The sequence below is a fragment of the Mus caroli genome, chromosome 18, assembly GCF_900094665.2.
Source record: "Mus caroli chromosome 18, CAROLI_EIJ_v1.1, whole genome shotgun sequence".
Classification (NCBI taxonomy): Eukaryota; Metazoa; Chordata; class Mammalia; order Rodentia; family Muridae; genus Mus; species Mus caroli.
This window is the reverse complement of record NC_034587.1, coordinates 17,783,288-17,803,081: the sequence shown is the minus strand read 5'-3', so window position 1 is coordinate 17,803,081 and position 19,794 is coordinate 17,783,288. Positions and strand designations below refer to the sequence as shown.

At 39.3% G+C, this 19,794-nt stretch overlaps 1 protein-coding gene across 1 annotated transcript in view; it reads left to right on the top strand.

Annotated features, from left to right (window-relative positions):
• Klhl14 (kelch like family member 14) overlaps positions 1-19,794 on the top strand; it is a 103,240-nt gene that overhangs the window by 79,139 nt on the left and 4,307 nt on the right. The window contains exons 3-7 of the mRNA XM_029471720.1: positions 446-535; positions 8,407-8,485; positions 16,153-16,343; positions 16,424-16,582; positions 19,594-19,751. Coding sequence (XP_029327580.1) covers positions 446-535; positions 8,407-8,485; positions 16,153-16,343; positions 16,424-16,582; positions 19,594-19,751 — 677 coding nt within the window. The remainder of the gene's footprint in view (positions 1-445; positions 536-8,406; positions 8,486-16,152; positions 16,344-16,423; positions 16,583-19,593; positions 19,752-19,794) is intronic.

The window sequence follows — 19,794 nt, the reverse complement described above, 5'->3', positions numbered from 1 at the left end:
CCTGCTCAATGCTGTGGAGTAGAAAGACACACAGCACCCCAGTCTGTTTGTAGAAAGATTGCCAGCAAATGGTTCCACATTATTGAGAGTTACTTCTCTCAGGAAGTAGCTGCCAGCCCTGACCATTTGGGAGTGTCAGTCATTGCCGTAGAAACTCTATCCCCCACCATTGGGCAGATGAGGAGAGCTCAAGAATGGAAAGCAGCATGCAGGTTGTTCTTGACTAATTCGAGGAATAACATTATGCAAAATTGATCAAAAGGGGTTGGGCTTGAAACTGCTTGCAACATACCACTGAGCCAAGATGCGTGGCTCATAGGAATTGTGGGTACCCATGCTGTTGCCTGTTGATGGAGTCTTGTATTCTGTACATACTTTGGTGAAGTATATAGCTGGTAAGCTGAGGTATTAGAAATTTTTATATGTCCTTTTCTCTTGATTCCAGTTATGCCTTACAACAGTGCCCACCACTGCGTTGTAGAGGTAGAAAACTTCCTGTTCGTGTTGGGTGGAGAGGACCAGTGGAACCCAAATGGTAACTATTGAACAGTTGCTTTGAACAACTCAGCTTTATGTAACGACAACAAAGTATCGGAGGCAACTAACTTTAAAGAGAAAAGATTTATCCAGTTCAGAGTTCTGGAGGTACACAACTGTGTAGTTCAGTTTTGGTGACCCACTATGGAATTTGGAGTGATTCAATGATGCCATCAATGGGGCCATAAAAATGAGAGAAGGTTGGCAGGGTCCTACAATACTTTCTGAGGACATGGCTCTGATGAACTTAGAACTGTCCATAGGTCTACCTCCTAAACTTCCCATCTGCTAATACTATCATCTTGTGAACCAAACCCTTACCATGTAAATGAGCTTTGGGTGAGCATTGGTTCGCCCATTTACCATAGCAATGCTGAACAAGTACACACACTGTAAAAGGGATTACTATCCATCCCTTTTAAACTTAATGTTGAAAATACAGTTCTGTGTAACATGGGCAAATGGAGAGGTCATGAAGTTCGCTGATGGAGGGAGGGAGGATACTCATGGAGCTAGCTGAGGACATATGTAACAGAGCATTCAAGTGCCAATTCTCTGGGGACTTAGCTTCACAGTGATGCCCGGCCCTTGTCCTTATCCATCCCCTGAGGAATGCCACAAGCAGAAGCAAGGACTCCCCAGGGGAAGGTTGAGTCAGCTGCAGCTGTTCAGATCTTCACCCACAACTCTCCTCGCATTCTGTCTATATGAGAACATGGTTGCAAGAAGCATTCTCTTGCTCATGCAGAATGGAACTCTAATGCAAGTTCCTTTGCAGCAGGTAGGACCTCAAATCCAGAGCTCCCACTCTGCTCATTGCAGCATTTACAGGCATATCCTCCAGAGGTTCTCCACCATATTTCCTATAACTGATTCCTTTCCAAATGAAAGGAGAACTTTTGATACACATTCCAAACCAAACACAAGAACACTATGTATTGCAGACTATGCAAAATGATCATGGTATTTTTAGAAAGCTTGTAAGTGAGGGCTGAGCCACAGTTGCAGCTTTCTGTGTTACAGGGATAATTATAACTGAGGAGCCATAAAACAGCTTGCAGGTACACATTTTTACTTTAAAGCCTCAGAACGTCCCACTGAAATTACATATACTGCATATATTTTATTGTGAATGCTCTTTTTCAGCATCTGCACCAAGGTAAATTGTGTAAAAATCACAACATCTGCTCCTTCTAGAAAACTGTAAAGGAAAACAAGCCAGGCTGCCCACACATAAGAAAGGGAGAGAGTTGGGGAGACAGTTCAGTCAATAAACTGTTTGCCTTGAAAGCACAAGAGCCTGATTCAATCCCCAGAAACCAGAGTTAAAAAAGAAAATTAAGGTTGGTATGGTGGAAAATTCCTGTAATCCAAGCACCAGGGATAGGAGACAAGGATCCCTGGATACTCAACCTAACCTACTGGTAAGTCCTAGACCAGTGAGAGACTCTACCTGAAAGATTACAGTAGACAGTACCAGAGAAATAACAGATGAACTTGTCCTTTGACATCCATCCACATGCAAGTGCTCACACAGGCATGCCCTCCACCTATCCTGACACACACACACAAGATCACACACACAAAGGAGATGTTTCCAGGCCCTACATTTATGTTGTACCTCAGCATTAAAGGTGAAGTTATCAGACCTTTGTAGAATCCATAAGTAGTCACTCCACACAGCCACTGGATTTATTTAAGAAGCAAAGAGTCTACAAAACATTCTTGGGAGATCCTAGAGTAAAGCTAAAAACACTATGCCCACAAGATGGCTTAACCAGGAAAGGTACTTTTTGCCAAGTATGATGATCTGAATTCAATTCCTAGAACCTCCATAGTAGAAAGAGAGAAGTAACTCCCACAGGTTGTCCTGACTTCTACAAGTATGACACGCATGCATTCACACTCCCTAACACACACACACACACACACACACACACACACACACACACACACATGTTTTTTAAAAAACTAAACATGAGAAAAATTTAGGAAGTCCTATTTCAGACCTCCAAGAACTTCCCAGTCATTCCTTTACGGGCCTCTGTTAAAATGATAATTCTCATAATCAGCTTTCAAACACAAAACAAAACATAAAACTCTCCACATAACTGAGTCTTTAAAAAAAAAAAGGAAAGAAGACAGTTCTACTATGCAACCCAGGGTATCCCCAAACACAGGATTGTCCTGCCTCAGTTTCTTAAGTGCTAGAATTACAGGCATGAGCCATGATACCTGACCTTTTTTTTTTCAGTGCTAGAGATTAAACCCAAGCCTTGTTACCATTGTGAAAGTGCTTCAGCACAGTACTAACTATCACAGTCCAAGCATTATCCTAATCAACAACTGATTAAACAGCTCCCAGGGCCTGGATGGGGCCTCAGATAATAACTAGCTTGCTACATTGGCAGAAAGACTTGACTTTGACCTTCAGGGCACATAGAAAAGGCTAGGTCTGGTGGCAAAAGCTTTAATTTTAGTGCTGGGGTTGGTTTGAGGACAGGTGGATTTCTGGGACTCACTAGCCAGCCAGCCTGACCTGTTCAAGCCCAGGTTAGTAGGCAAACCTGTCAGCAAGGTGAAGGGTACCTGGAGAGCAACACCTAAGTGTGACCTCTGGCTTCTGCAAACATTCACACACCTGCACACTCGCAGGCATCTGCCCCACCCTACCCCCCACACACACATGTACAGGCACATGTGCAGACACATGCACACACATGCTTCATAAGCATAGGCCAGAATATTTACATGGATATTTACATAGCAGTTTCTTGTAATGCCAGAGTGCCAAGGCATGGTGTGCTTGTGTGTGCATGAGCAGAATCACTGATCATGCCAATAACTGTCTTCTCTCTGTTTTAGCTGCTAGGAAGCTCAGAGTGAAGTTTCAGTATGTTAATTTCAACATTACCCTCAGTTGAAGGCCTGAAAGCTCCCTCTTTCTCTAAAGTTCCTTTTTAGAAACTTGGAAACTTCCAGATGGAAAATTGATTTCTTTAAACAGAGGGGAGCTGGTTATATCAGAGGCAAGTAAGCCAGCCTTTAGTTCCCTGTGTCAATTAAAATTGTATTTTAATTAAAAATGTTCTAAAAATGTGTTGGCGGGCATCTTCAAAGGAAGATTAAAAACAGAAGGCAAGGTAGCTGATTCTATGAGGGCTGTATCTGTGGTCATGATCAGGCAGCATTACAGCTAAGAACTGGGCTGCATCTATTTCTGAGAAAACTGAACTCTACCATAACTTGCACAATTCCACAAATACTTTGCATGGAGCTACAAATTCTGTCCATCTGGTCAACCACAGTAGGCTCTGATAGTATTGGCAGTTGGTGAGCATGCAATATTTCAGCCAGAAAATGTTTGCTGAAATTTCAATTAATCCTCAGAAGCACCTTGTGAGCCATAATCTATGGTAGCTCCAGTTTTTCTGTGTAAGGAGAGTAACCCTGAAGAGTATTCACTTAAGAATATACTGTTCACAAGAATAAAGGAAATGATTCCATCATAGGTTTATCTGATATCAAGGTCTTGGTCCATAACAACTATTATATTGTCTTTCACCATATTTCTCAGTGATCTTGTCAACCATAGTTTAAAAAAGGAAATATGATTTATGATTTTTGCCATTGGTCTTAAAAAGCACTACATTAATGGGAAGTGGCTTCTACTTGCTACCATGGACTCTAATCACTCCACATCTCATAAAAATATTAAAAAGACTTGAACCACTCATAAATGTGGATTTTTCATAGTATGATGCCCTATGCAACTAATACTGACACAAAGGATAAATATGCTAATATAAAAGTACTTTTATGTAATTGCTATACAAGAGAACAGTTAACACATGGTTCAAATGTTATGCGCACATCTGTTCTAAAAATGAGAACTCAAGTTCAGTGTTAATTCATATGAAAATACTTTATGAAAAGTATATCCTGAGCAAAATACAGAACTGTGAATTTCAGATCATGCTCATAAAACATATGAATGCACTTCATCAAGCAGAAATGTAATTTCATTTGTTGGTGGTTTTGATTACATGACCGAAAATGGACATCAGAAAACTAATATTAATTACTGGACCAATAACCAATACACATACATTTCTACTTAGCTATAGTGTAAATATTACCTCCTGTCAACTTGTTCCATGTGATGGTAATAGGAATATAGCCATATATACTATCAGGATACATAGAAATTTGATTTACATTTTCTACTTAAACTAACTCCTCAAACAACTAAGAGGGGATTTTCATTCTCTACTCTGTGCCTACCATTGGCTGGAAACGTTCCCTATTTTCTCATTCATCTCTTCATACACTAATACTCATCAATGATGTCTGCTGGTAGGGCGTCATCACAAGAAGAGAAGTAAAGGAAAAGACAGAAAGAAAATGAAAACCCAGATATGGTGGGGAAAGCATGTAATCCCAGTGCTGAGAGAGAGAGGATAGAAAGATCTAAGGTTTTAAGCCAGTCTAGACAGCTCCTGAAACCCTATTGGAATGAATGGTGTAGGAAAATCTGAGACTGGTGAAGGGAAGGAAAAGGGAAAAGAGTGAAGAGAGAAAAAGGAGTAGAAATAAACAGAGAGAACAGGAAGAGGTGGGGAAAGAAGGGAACTGGAAATGGAAGGAGAAGTGGTAAAGGAAGGAAAGAGAGAATAAGAGAGAAGAAGGGAAAGGGGGGAAGGAGAGAATGGGAGGGAAGTAGAAGGGAGGCAGAGTGGGGTGGGGTGGGGTGAGAGATAAATATTTATAGGAAACAATGGAAAGATGGGTAGAGGGTATAAAAAAGAGTAAGAAAGATGTGGGAAGAGTAAACTATTTTCCAAAATTCCAACATATGTAGCCATCACTCTGAAGCCTCTAGAAGAGTCTCAACAGCAAGCCCCATGACAGCAAATAAAGTCCAATCTAACTCACTTTCGTTTCCAAAAGGCCCACTATCTCCTCTGCTTCTTCCCTGCCACGCTCAGAACTTCATGCTATTTATAGTCCCAGTCCCCAGCCTGTTCCTCTTGCAAACCACCATCCCTGCCTCTGGAGATAATCTCTAATCTCAAACCCCTTCAAACCAGACTCTGCTGAGCCTTTTTTTCTGAATTAATTCCACTTCCATTCTACAAGAAATCAAGATTTCTGGTTTGTACCACTGCTTCTCAGCACATGAAGCCCCCTCTACCCCATTACCAGAAGTGGCAGATTCCTTCTTCAAAACTGAAACTCTGACCCAAACTTCATAGAGAAACAGTCTTAATGCATGGTGGATGAGTTCTGACTCTTGTGAACATTTTTAGTTTTCAGGTGCTATCTGGAAATTAACAAGAAACTTGAGCACCATAGAAAATGTACCTTCCTATGGGAGAATTATGACAACCCTCCCCCCAAATTACTAAAATAAAAACCAGTTTTAGACATATAGTCCTTAATTGAGTTGGAGCCTCCCTATTTGAAGTTTCTAGGGCATCCTTACCATTCTTATCTTTCTGTGGCTCACCAGATAAAAGCAATTTGTCATCACTTGTCAACACTGCCATATGGGAAGGAACTCCAGATTTCACATCTCACCATCCCTAGAATCCTTTGACATCTCTTTTGACTGATTTCACTAATTTCCTATCTATTCAAAAACAGGATGTTTTTGGGGAAGACCATTTTCCTGGTCACCCTTTCTAGTAAGGACCTGGCTTCTCCCTTCCATGTACTACCAGCCCACTCAATGATAAATTTGTCAATAGATGACATTAGCACACTCAAGGTCCAGTCTTCTCTCAAAAACACTAGGTACCAAGCTTTCAACACATAGGCTTCTAAGAACAATTCGGACTCCCAGCATAAACTACATATTTTCTTCTTGTAGTTCTTTCTATTACAGATATAAGGTCTGATTCTTGGTCCCTATTGCTTAAGCTCAAGAACTTTTCAGTATTCTTGAAATGTTAAAAATGACCACCAAACACTCTCTTGATCTATATCTTCTAGCTTAGTCTTCTGTTGGTTTAGGAAGTGTTGGGAAGCATTGTGCAGTGTCTTACCTTCATGTCTTTATATTTTAGCCTCTCCTGAGTTGTCCTCATTGGCTTTCTCCTCAACATCAATTCACTGTAGGAACACTTGTCAAGGTCACCCACACCCTTCATAGTCTCAGCTGCTTGCGCCATTCTTTCACAAGCACTATTTAAGTTTGCTTTCAAAGTATCATTCTTACTTTGTTTGTTTTATTTTTTCCTACCCTAGAGGTCACTTCTAAAACCCTTTATCCTCCAATTCCAACCTCTTTTCTTAAGTGGTTTCATCCAGTCCTGTACATTTAAATAGTAACTCTGTACTGTGGCCTCCCAAACTTGCAGTGGTAACATTATCCAGCTACTAGGTTTGGCATCCTGTAGGTTTCTCTGGGTTAAAAACAAAACTGATCAAATTAGGGAAATTCTATACTCTAATATTGGAGAGTGTTTCTGAGCACAAATGCTTGACCTTATTCAGAGGATAGACCCTGCACAAAGCTCACTGCAAGCACTGTATAACTCAGCACCTAAGTCCTGCTTTGTTCTCCTGCCCATATGATAATTAGGTACTGTGTTACGGCCAATCAGCCCTTTCCACCCATACCCCTATAAGCCCTTATATACCCTACCCTTGGAACAATAAAAATAGAGCTGTCTACTCTGTCTCACTGAAAAGGGGGGGTGGAACAAAACTGAATCTATACCTTACTCCTTAGTTTCTACTCTCTCCCTACTTAGTCTTTGTTAGTCCAACAAACTGTGTGACCTTCAAGCCATTCACTCAGCCTAAAGACCAGGCATCCATGCTTAGTGATGCACCTTTTCTTGTACAAAAAGAGATGCTATTTGGATGAGACTGTACAGTAGATTTCAAACTTGATCATGCCTCAGCCATTTCAGCACACACATGTGTGCATTCTGTTTATTCATGGGAAGAAACCTGGTACCACTGCCTAGTTACAAATCATAAACAAAGGTAGTGTTTAGGGTTGAGGCCTTGGGTGTGAGTTGGTTTCCACTCTAGTGCTACACACAAAGTATTGTGTGCTTGTTTGCTTGCATTTCTCAATATGATGCCAATATGTATGCAAAATAAGATTCATTTTAAGACCTTGGAAGCACTAATGTGCTTTTTAGCTCAACAGAGAGGATAAGCTGGTTAAGCAGCTCAGAAGATTCACTCTTACTTCCCACTAAAGCACTTTGCTTACATCACGACAATGGTGCATCTCTCTGGTGCACACAGAGCTTCAATGATAAGCATGACCCATTATCATCACTGCTATTATTTCCATGGGGAGACAAAAATCTCTACCACAGTCAGGTTTTGGGTCAGTAAAAAATAAATGCTAATAGTGGGGAATTGGGCAAGTATGGGGCTTAAGTATATGGAAAATGTTTTACTTTTCTGTTAAGCTTGCTGTTATCATTACTTCTCTGGAAAATATATTTTAATATTTTTAGGACAAAAAAATCTACTCATAAAAAAGGCTAGCCAGATAGATCATACAAAGAATTCTCTAAAATGGAGAATTGGAGAACAGTAATTTCTTGTTTTTAAAACATAAAAATATCAAAACACAGAAAAAAATTATCCTGATGTGCTGATAGTTTAGTAAACATGAATTTGGCATGGTTGAGAGGATTGAGTCAGTCCACAACAATATAGAGAATGAGGAAAGAGGAAACACATTTGAGGAAAGGCCTTCCTGCCTCTCATGCCTTGCTACAGGGTTCCTGAGCGCAATTCATGCTTGTTAAACTTGACAACAGAGATTTTTAAAAGTGACAAATGTGCAAATCAAAAAAGAGATCTAAGTTTTAAATATCTCAAACTGTATTTTTACAGGAAAACATAGTACAAATTTTGTTAGCCGGTATGATCCCCGATTTAATAGTTGGATCCAACTTCCACCCATGCAAGAAAGGTAAGTGTTTATTTCTTTTGTCTGAAACATGTAAGACTGCTGTAGAGAAACATGGGGATACGTGATAAGTAACACTGAGCAGAGTCCATGAAAGTCATAAGAGGCAAAGTTCTAACCTTGGCTTACCCAAGTTAGATTGCTGACTGTGTTAATGCAAAAGAAACTAATAAATGAATTATTTGTCCTAACATGAAGATGAAAATGTATGTAGTGTTTCTTCATAGTGATAACATTTTGGAAACGACTAAGTAGTCACTAGTTATATGGTTCTTACCAATGGTTATGTATCTCAAAACTTAGTCTGCCACCCTCAGAGCAGTCTACAAGGCAATATAAAAGCTTCTATATTAAATATTAAAGAATTCAATATTAGATTTAATATTTAACATTGAAACTTAAGATTTGACATTTAAATCTGTATTTAAATTTAATATTTCAAGAACTCAGATCATTTATATGTACAAATCAAGAACATGTAATTTATTAGCTTTAAAATATTAATCCTAGCCAGCCATGCTGGCACAGTCCTGTAATCCTAGCACTTGGGAGATGGAGTCAAAATGATCCAAAATTTAAAAGGCTAGGCTCAAACACACAGCAATCTCAAGGCCAGTCTGGAGTATATGAGACCCTGCTCCCCAAAACAAAAAATAAATGCCATCTCATATTTTCATGCACAGAATATTTATTTCTTGTCCCTTAGATACCAAAGAACAGCATGGGTAATGTGTGTATGAATATTTTATTTCTGTATTCAATCATGATACCATGTCTTTGTATTCACATGATAATATATACACATGTTAGATTTTAGCCACTTAATTCTTTTGACATCCTTTTAAGTGAATTGTCCAATAAGATAATGACAATAAACAACTTCTTTTCTCCTCCTCATCAAGAATTTAAAAAGCAGTAGGCTGTGTTCTCTTTCTTTCCTGTTCAAAAAAGGAGCCCCCTTCACATTTTATCTTTCGAGAAGATTGCACTGAGATCAAAGTAGATCCTTAGCATAAATTTCATGTAATGGTAATCTTCATCCAAAATGGGTGTCTCTGCAGCAAGACAGTATGAATCTATTTAAACGTGTTGAGAAGCTCAGTATCTTCCCACCCCATATGAGTGAATTAAAACTCTCTTAGATGGGCACAGCAGTACGTGTTTACAATCTCAGCACTCCGAAGCCTGATACAGACGGATTATGAGTTGGAGGCCAGCCTGGGCTGTACTGTGAGACCCTGTCTCAAATTTATAAATAATCCTCTGAAATACTAAGATTTAAAAAAAAGAGCGAGAGACTCTTTGAGGAGACTCCACACTATAAGCTGGAAAGATCCAGACAATATCTTCGGCACCACAAGCTCATTTAAGAAAACCTCTCTCGTTCTCTCCACTGTACCTCAAGAAAAGCTGCCAAGTCAATCAATAACCCGACAAACCTCATGAGCCACGGGTTTCCTGCTCTCTTTCTCTAGCACACTTCAGCGCTTCCTTTTGGGTTTGAGCTCCTAGTGACTGCTGTAGTAACTGTCTCACTTTGCCCTTTAATCAAAACCATTCTAGAAAGTTGTATTTGCAAAAGAAACATCAACACATGTTTGAAATGTCATTGTCTCATCACCACCGTCCCCTTTGCTGGGGGCTGTACACCATGATAATTAACCTTCACGCCTTCAGCTTGGGAGGCATAACTCACGTCGCGGTCAATTATCTCACTATAGAGCCCCCAAGGATGCAAAGTATTGCTACAAAACCTAATTAGTAATTTTTTTTAGAGTGTGTATTGTTTACTTGATAGTCTATAATGACTTCCTCTGAGGCAGGGTGGCCTATCATGGCAAGGTCCTACTTAGACAATTTTTAGCAGCTCATTGACCTGACGAAAAGAACTGCCATGGTCTGTCGGCGCTCGGCAGCCACCGTTGACAGGATGGACTGTTTAGCGTTTCTCTCGAAGTCATTATGGTATATCATGTCAGGTCCTCAGTAAAAGAAGTTTTCTTTCTTTTTTTTTCTTTCTTTTTTTTTTTGTTTTGTTTTGTTTGTTTTAAGATTTAGAACAATCAACCCGATAGAGTGCATAACTCCTTCCAGAGCTGAGTAGGAAAATACAGACCTCACAAATACCCAGTACTCCTCTAGTGCCATCTCTCCTGTAGGCTGGTTGGCCCATGCAGCAATCCATCACTTCAAATGAAATGTGTCTTCTGCCATTGCCAAGCTTCTATTCAAAATAGCAATGGCCACCCATGCTATACATGGTCGTTAAACATAGGAGGAAGGAACCCAAGATAGATGAGCAATTCCACATCAGAGATACTTATTGAAACATTTAAGTTAATTTTACAAGACATAGATCATGAATCAAACCAGAAATTCTTCATCTACCTGTTTCTATTATTCTCCTGCCAAAGGGCTGAAACATTGTTATGCTGAGAAGTTATCAGATTGGTTGAGAATAAGAGAAATGTGTTCTAAGTCATTTCAGGAGTAAATCACCCCTACAGAGCTGGGGACTGACTCCTAGGCTATTGTATCTTGTCAGCCCTTCAAGTGGGGTCTAATAAAGTTTCTGAGTATCCTTCCTGTTCAGCAGGGAGTTAGACATATGGCCTCTAGTCTTACTCAACCATGGATGAGCTAACAAACTCCATGCTTTCTAGCTATGAATTTACAAGCAAAAGATTGAATGAAATACAATTTTAAATTTGCACCATGGAAACCAATGACTACTTCCCCCAAGAATCTTCCAATAGCCAATAGTTCAGCAAGGAAGGATACCATCCCCCATAAACCCTGATTGTGTTTGGCTGATGACAGGCCGAGTGGTGTACTTACATGTGAGCCTATCAGGATCCAATGGGCAGTTCCAAACTCATCCTCACACAGAGATCCCTAGCTATAATCACTGGCTCACACAATGAAACAAAAAGACATAAACTTGGGAAAGGGATTTATAAGGAGGAGGGGTTGTGGGAGGGAAATGAGGAGATGGGGATGGTAGGGGTAAGAGTAGCCACAGTGCATCATATGAATGCACGAAATTATTACATTTAATTAAATTATTATAATAAAAATGATGGCTGATGAACTATCTGAGTCTTGGATTTAGGATTTGATTCTGCCTCAAGAGAGGGAAAAATTGAAAACTTAAACCAAGAAAAATGCTTTGGTGGCTTCTATTTTTTTTAAAGTAAAGTAGACATTTTATATTTAGTAGTAAAGCCCAAGTTTTTACTCCCTAGCTAATTTATAAGATGTGGGTAAAAAAAGCAGTTTGGGAACAACAGCTCTCTGTTTCACTGAGTGAAAAAACAGAAACTAACATACCTATAAAATTCCCAAACTTAAATATTATTGGAGAAACTATGGGAGACAATATTCAGCTTCGAAAATTCCTTGTTTGTAACTTGATGATGCAAGTCAACAATGCAAACTAGGTTAAGATTACAGCAATTCAGTCTTACACTTTAGGATAAATATACATTTATACAGCTAGATGATAATGCATACGTAGACATATGTACATAGATGAATAATGGACAGATAAATGATAGAAAATGTTGGATAACAGATGAATAGGTGATGGATATGTAAATGATAGGTGGTAGATATATCGATGATGATGAGGATAGACAGATAGATAGATAGATAGATAGATAGATAGATAGATAGATAGAGATAGATAGAGTATATGGATAGATCACCCTATTACCCTGAGGGTTATCAAGGACTTTTAAAGATCTTAATGTAAGCAGAGTTCAAAGTCTACTTGTAAAAGTTATTTGTTAGCTTTTCTAATCCTATCTCAAAGTGCTAAATAATGCTTCTGTCAGTGAGATGAAGAAGTGAGAGGAAGAAGAAAGGAACAATGTGACATTATGACAGTGTAACTCCATTAAGGAATATTTAATAGGATTGAACTAACCTTTCAAAAAGTAGCATTGGCCAAGTGTGTTCTTTTCTACAGAGAGGAAAGAAAAACTAGTCTGGTAATATCTGAGCCTAGAGCTCAGTGTTGACAGATCACCAAGCCTTTGTTTCTTTTATTTTTTTTTAAAGATTTATTTATTTATTATATGTAAGTACACTGTAGCTGTCCTCAGACACTCCAGAAGAGGGCGCCAGATCTCGTTACGGATGGTTGTGAGTCACCATGTGGTTGCTGGGACCCAAACTCTGGACCTTCGGAAGAGCAGTCGGGTGCTCTTACCCACTGAGCCATCTCACCAGCCCCCAAGCCTTTGTTTCTGTAATGCGTTTCAGGAATGCACACGTTGGCCATGAGAGGGAATCTAGGGGCGAGTCACAAGCATCACTGGAAGAATTTCTACACACAGATTGCACTTTGATCAGGAAGTGAAATCTGCTGGGTTTTCCCAATTTAGATCCCAAATCCATTGTGTGTATAGGCCAGGAGTTCCAGAGGATCATCAAATCAGTTCTCACAGGCTGACTTGGTGTCAGAGGTTAAGAAACCAGTTCCGAACAAAATGAGAAAACTGAAATGGAGAGCAGAAAAGGGGAGCTCAGACTGCCAGAGGGAGTCTCCCAGCATTCTTCACAACCTTAACACCTATCAGGATTATCTACCATCTTCTGTATCAGTACTGAGAAGAACCCACCATTCCCAACCTACAGTCAGTAGTCCAATTATATACTGGTGACTCTTTTGTGCAATCAGTAAGGGTATCTTTTCAGAGACCTCCAAGCTCATCACAGGATCATCTGGAAGAAGTACATTGACCTGTCTTGTCTCCATGATGTAATGAGATGTGTGTCTTCTGAATACTCAAGTCATTATTTTCAATGAAACATTTAAACTTGAAAAGAAAATAGCATTAAATGATTTTGACAGATCATGATCATTAGAAAGCAATTGGAATCTGTCTATCCAAGTGAAAGAAGTCAGTGGACCAGCTATTTGAACCTTATTTTGCAACTTTTAAAATCCTAATTCTATATTTAGATGAGATTCTCTTTCCTCTCTCTCTCTCTCTCTCTCTCTCTCTCTCTCTCTCTCTCACACACACACACACACACACACACACATACAAGATCTAAACAATATGGTTGCTTAAACAATACCAGTAGACGCCTGCCAGAAAACCAGATAGGCTGAGATGAGATTCTCTTTCCTCTCTCTCTCTCTCTCTCTCTCTCTCTCTCTCTCTCTCACACACACACACACACACACACACACACACATACAAGATAGCCTTTATGAAATCTGACTAACCTTTTATTTTCTGTCCCACTTTTCTTTTGATAATTCTTTCCATTGTTACTGTTCTCTATCACCTTTCAATTCTTCTACTGAATACATTTCTTTCCAAAGTATGAATGAAATATAGAAAAGAGAACATATTAAAATATCAGCCTAAAATGATCAATAATGGCTATCAGGAAAATGTAAGACTATGATAAAAGCTAAACACAGTGTCATCTCCAAACAGTATTAAACTTAAATAGTGATAAACCATGTGTGCAAACAAGACACTTTCGCCACCCCTTTATTATCATAAACTGAGCATCTGTAATCTGAAACTCAGCCAATGTGATCTGCATGTGACTTCAGTCCACATGCTCACAGTAAAACACAAGCACACTGAAAGTGTTCTATCAAATCACTCAGAACTGGTAAAAGCACTGAGAATAAACAATTGTGAGTACCCCACCATATAAATGACATCTATAGCAACCTCCCTTCCATGAAAGCTTGGGGAATGTTGCTAAAGGTGTTGACAGGAGGTGGGGGAGAAGATTGCAGGAACAGGAGGAGAGGTGGAAGATTGTGAAATGCTGTTGTGTTGTCTGAACATGGTGTAACTGTTGCACATGCAGACTCACTGTCACTGTAGTTATCTCCTCAAGACCTGAGCAAGGTCAAGCCAGTTACAGTTCTCGCAAAGATGATGAGCCCATCCCTAGCTAAAGAGCTATTGGTAGCTGTCCCAGTTTTTAGGCATGTGGTCCATATTCGAGAAGATGGCCCATACTCATGCACACAGGGGCAGTGTTAATTGGATTCGGTGGATACTACAAAAAAAAAAAGGATATTTTGTGCACATAACTACTTGTTTAAAGATAGAATGAAGAGTAAGTGTGTAAAGTTCAAAAAAAAACCCTAAAATGTATTTTATGTTTAAATTTGTGCCCCTTCCCCATCTTCTCTATATGAATATTTCTACATATAAAGATTCCTGAAATCCAAAACATTTCTGGACCTGAGCACTGCTATAAGAGCCTTGGATTATATTAGGAAGAGTTCATGAGAGCCAACTTTTAAGAACTGTTTATCCAAGTAGAGATGACCTTACAGTTTCTGAAAAGAAACAAATGGTGGGCACATAACTGCACATATCCTGGGGGAAGGGTACTGACTGTCTCTGTGGTACTGGAGAGCAATCTGACTCTGAGACCCATTATGTGCTACACCAAAGGTCCCACAGGGAGTAAAACACCCCAGACAGTCTCATTTTGTAAGCCACACATTGTTCATCAAGGTGCCATGCACTGGCTCTCAGGTGCCTCAGTATTTCATACACACAACTTAGAAAACTCCAAGTAATATAGGGGACATGATAAAAATTTCCAGCACTCTTGATATTGCAATCGATGCTGCACAAGAATCTTATCAGCAATTTTTATATTGTATTAATTAATCCTGTGTCAAGCATGTCTTTCAGGGTCCTAGCTCTTACCAATAATATCTGTTCAGTACCAAACCACAGGTGTGCCATACTGGTCATCACAGGTCTGGCCACCATAGCTGAATGACTTAGGCCTCAGAGCCCCTCATCTTTCCTACTCCTCACATCTGACTAGCTATGTATTCCACATTCTGCCAGCAGCACGGTTTTCGTATTACTTTTTTCCATTTTTTCTACTGAATGTCTAAATCCGCTGCTCAATGTCTCCTTCCTAAGTCATAGCTTACCTCACAACTGCGCACGTATCCTTTCAATGAATTTCATACATCTTGCTTTTGAAAGTATAGTAGGCAAATACTGTCAGTATCCTCTCTGGAACAGAGGACTAAAATCTTTCAGAAGCCTCGTTAGAATTAGGAGCAAAAGCTCCCTAGATGAAATTCCTGGAATTGGTGTTAGAAGGCAAATATATATGTTAGAAGGCATATATAGACTATACGAAGTTCACAAAAGTTATTCTATTTGCAGTCGTACTAGGAGGGGAAAAATGATAATTGAAGAGAAATTTTGATGATGCAGTTTTCTAATAAATTGGGAACAATGACCCTTGAAGGACTATAAAGAAAGTGAATGTCAAGATAATTTATTATTGTTACATTATCTACCTCATTTTTCACTTTGTCTTACTGAACTATGATATCCTTAGAAAGCACCAAACATCCCTAACATTAATGAACATTTGAGCAGCGCATTTAAAAGCCAAAAGAAAAAAACCTGACCCAAAGCGCTGCTGATTTTCTCATTTCTTTGCATCTCAACAGCAAAAGCGTTAACTGGGGGTGAGTGATGCATAGGACTGCTGTGCATAGACTTGGATTTAGAAGGCAGATGAGTAATGTCCAAAAGTTCACAGCCCTCTCTGAAGAGACACCCTGCTTTCACAGGCAGATCGGGCACCCCTCACCCCATTTCAAATGATATCCAGAGACTTACTGAGAGCTGTCGTTTTCATTGTAGAAGAGCCAGTTTCTATGCATGCCGCTTGGACAAGCATTTATATGTGATCGGCGGGAGGAATGAAACTGGTTACCTGTCCAGTGTGGAGTGCTACAACCTGGACACAAACGAGTGGCGCTATGTGTCATCTCTGCCTCAGCCGCTGGCAGCCCATGCAGGAGCAGTGCACAATGGGAAAATATATATTTCAGGCAAGCCATTCTTCCATCTTTCTTTGCAAAGTTCACTGTCCAAGGCACTTACTTGACCCAGATGTGTCTGTCCTTCACAGGGGGTGTGCACAACGGAGAATACGTCCCATGGTTGTATTGCTATGACCCAGTCATGGATGTCTGGGCCCGCAAACAGGACATGAACACGAAACGTGCTATCCACACCCTGGCTGTGATGAACGATCGCTTGTACGCAATCGGAGGGAATCATTTGAAAGGTCTTTTCTTGTTCGTTTGTTATCATTTTGCTTTTGTTTTATTTTGGTTTTATATGTCCAAGTAGCATTTGCATTACATGCTCTTTGCTAAAGGTTTTATTGCTAGATAATCACAGATAACTACGTAAAAAGCATGTTGACCAAATATAATCCACTGTGTGTAAATTAACACTTCCCTGGAACAAGTTTTTATTGTGTGTTAATTCTGAAGATAGGATTATGTTTAAGTTACTATCTATACACATTAAAAAAATAAATAATGACGTCTGGGGGGAAAAGGAACATTAATAACTAAAAAGCACAATTTGTCATAACAGTGAAGCCAGTGAAATAAATTACTCTTTATCTCCAAAGTTGTAGTAATAAATTGTCCCCCAGAAAATTGTTTTTTGCTATAATCATAAAGAACTGTGCTCACAGGTTCACAGAACTAATGTATGGATTTTTTTCTTCTTAAAGCAAAAACTTGGTGTCTAAATTTAGAATTATTTAAGTATTAAGTATCAAGCAATCTATGATTCTCAAATTGAATTGCTTTTTTGGACTTAAAACAAAAGCACAGTATTTCTAAAGCCATTGCTTGGCTGCTTTCCTTCCCTGGACATGTTTGTCTTTTACAGTTTATGTCACTTTATAGAATTGTGGATGGATATAACACCACATTTGGTGGAAAACTGATCCATGATGCTGAAATTTACTCTACCTACCGAGGGCCTCAGTTTCTTCTACTCAACACTTAGGAAACTGCTCTAAAGTGAACTTTAAAATCACTGCCAGCTCCTGAGTGCACCAAAAACAAGCTGTGCTGACAGTGCCAAAGCCAGGTGTTCACTGTTCCTACCACAACAGGAGTCTAGAGGAAGATTAGATGTGGAAAGTTTTTCTAATTCATATTTATCCATAAATTTAATAAAAATCACATGAGCTAACTTTTATGTCTATAATTTGAGTTCATGTTCACCCAGAAAAGTTGATACCCTAGTGTGTACCTGCCATGCACCTCCATGGCCCCACAACGGAGAGGATTATGCCCTAACTGCCACAGCTCCGTGTGTTTGCTTGTTTGTTTGTTTGTTTGTTTGTTTGTTCCTTTCTATTTCAATTCCCTCACCTCAATGTTTTAGATTAATCTTTTGGCTTTTGAATAAAATATGTTTTTTTCTCATTTCATTTTCATAAGACATTAAATGTCTGAGTGACTTTTATATCCAAGATTATGATTGGACAGAAAGACTGCATAGTAACACACTGAGTAAGAAAACATGTGAATGCACACACATGAGCATGGACATGCATACATCAAAAGTCTATAGGGTGGAGAACATAGGTCAGTTAATAGTGTTTGCCTAGCTATGATACCTAAAGCCCTGGACTAAAAACCTAGCATCAAAGAAAACAGACATGGTGATGCACACCTATACTCTCAGCACTGAGGAGGTGGAGGCAAAAGAATCAAAGTGGTGTACAGGATCATCCTTCACTATATACCATGTTGGAGGCCAGTCTGGGCAATCCGAGACTCTCTGACCCCACTTCTCTCTGTGTCTCTCTGCCTCTGTCTCTCTCTGTCTCACATATTTATATACCACATATACACATATAAATGTATATATATACACATACATACCTATATTTGTATGTGTATATATGTATATGTAGTGTGTGTGTATATAATTTCAGGAGGCATAATGGAAAAGGAAAGTTATGGTTTGAATCCCAACTTGAAATAGATTAAATGTTGTCTCATCCCATTCAAGACATGTTTTACAGCATGTCTGTGAAAGAGGGATAATGACTGTGTCCTTTTGTGAGACTTGTACTCAGCATCTATAGTATATATGAAATGAGGCATAGAGAAGGTATGTGTGCCCCTCAACAACACCTTAGAGTCTCAGGATCTAGAATTTTTCCCATATGCTCATTTTAAGTAGATATAAAATTTTCAGTAGGCATATTATTCTATTGTAACACCACTTGTATGGTTTATTTTGTATGAGAAATTAGTGGTCTGAAATAACCTCTTTGCTTTCTCAAGAATGAAAATTATTCCTTTCAGTTTGTCTTTTCAATTATGTTTGAAAAATCATGGTATTAGTTAATGTATGCATATATATTTTCAGCTAAAATTCAATGGCATGCATTTAAGTGGACAAAATAGCATATTTACTGTCCTTTATTACTATATAGCCCAGGCTGGCCTCAAAACCATGATTTCCCTGTCTCGGTTTCAAGAGTGATGAGATTACAGCCCTGTGCTCCTCATTCTACCTCTTAGAGGAGTTTCCATAGCTAGGGTAGTGATAAGGTCATCAAGAACCAGGTAGGTTCTGGGTCTTAGGGAACCTTCATGGCCACTTGGACAAGCCTGTCTCAAAAAACAAAGTGGGTAGCACCTGAAGAATGATATCCAAGGTTCATCTCTAGCCTACACACACACACACACGAATAGGGAGGCAGCAGAGACAAAGACCCTCAGAGCTTTCAGCCCCAAATCCAAACCCTGATTCTTGAAAAATACTCCACTAATCACTGAAGTTGTTTATACACATAGGCAGATTCTAGGAATGGCTTAAGATTCTGAACAGTGAATTTAATTGATTAAACTATTTTGAGAGAACTAAATATTTAAGAAAAGCAATAAACTTTAGTTTGTGAAAGCTTGAGCTCTGATGCACATGTCTCTATATTCACATGCTGCCTTTATAAAGCACAAGCATGCTAGTTGTGTCTAATAAATCATTTTTAATAAGGTCTACTCCTGTGTAATCAATTCTATGACACCTGCTTGGGCTAATCCAAAACATCCAAAGACTATTGTGGGCTGTTTGTTTGTTTTTAGAAGTTTTAATGGTTCCCAGTTTCACTAATGAAACTGCATTTATGTTTTCAAAATCACAATCGCATTGCCTTCAAAGTTACTTCTTAGCTCCAGCAGTGTTTTAAAAAGAAGTAGCCTCAAATGGACTGTGGGAGTCACTCTTTCCTCCATGCCGCCTTCTCCCGGAACCTAGGTTTCTCCCACCTTGACGTCATGCTTGTGGAGTGTTATGACCCAAAAGGCGACCAGTGGAATATTCTCCAAACTCCCATCCTGGAGGGTCGAAGTGGCCCTGGCTGTGCGGTGCTTGACGACAGCATTTATCTAGTTGGAGGATACAGCTGGAGCATGGTACGTGTTTGTTTTTCTCCCCTCCTCCTCCTCCTCCTCCTCC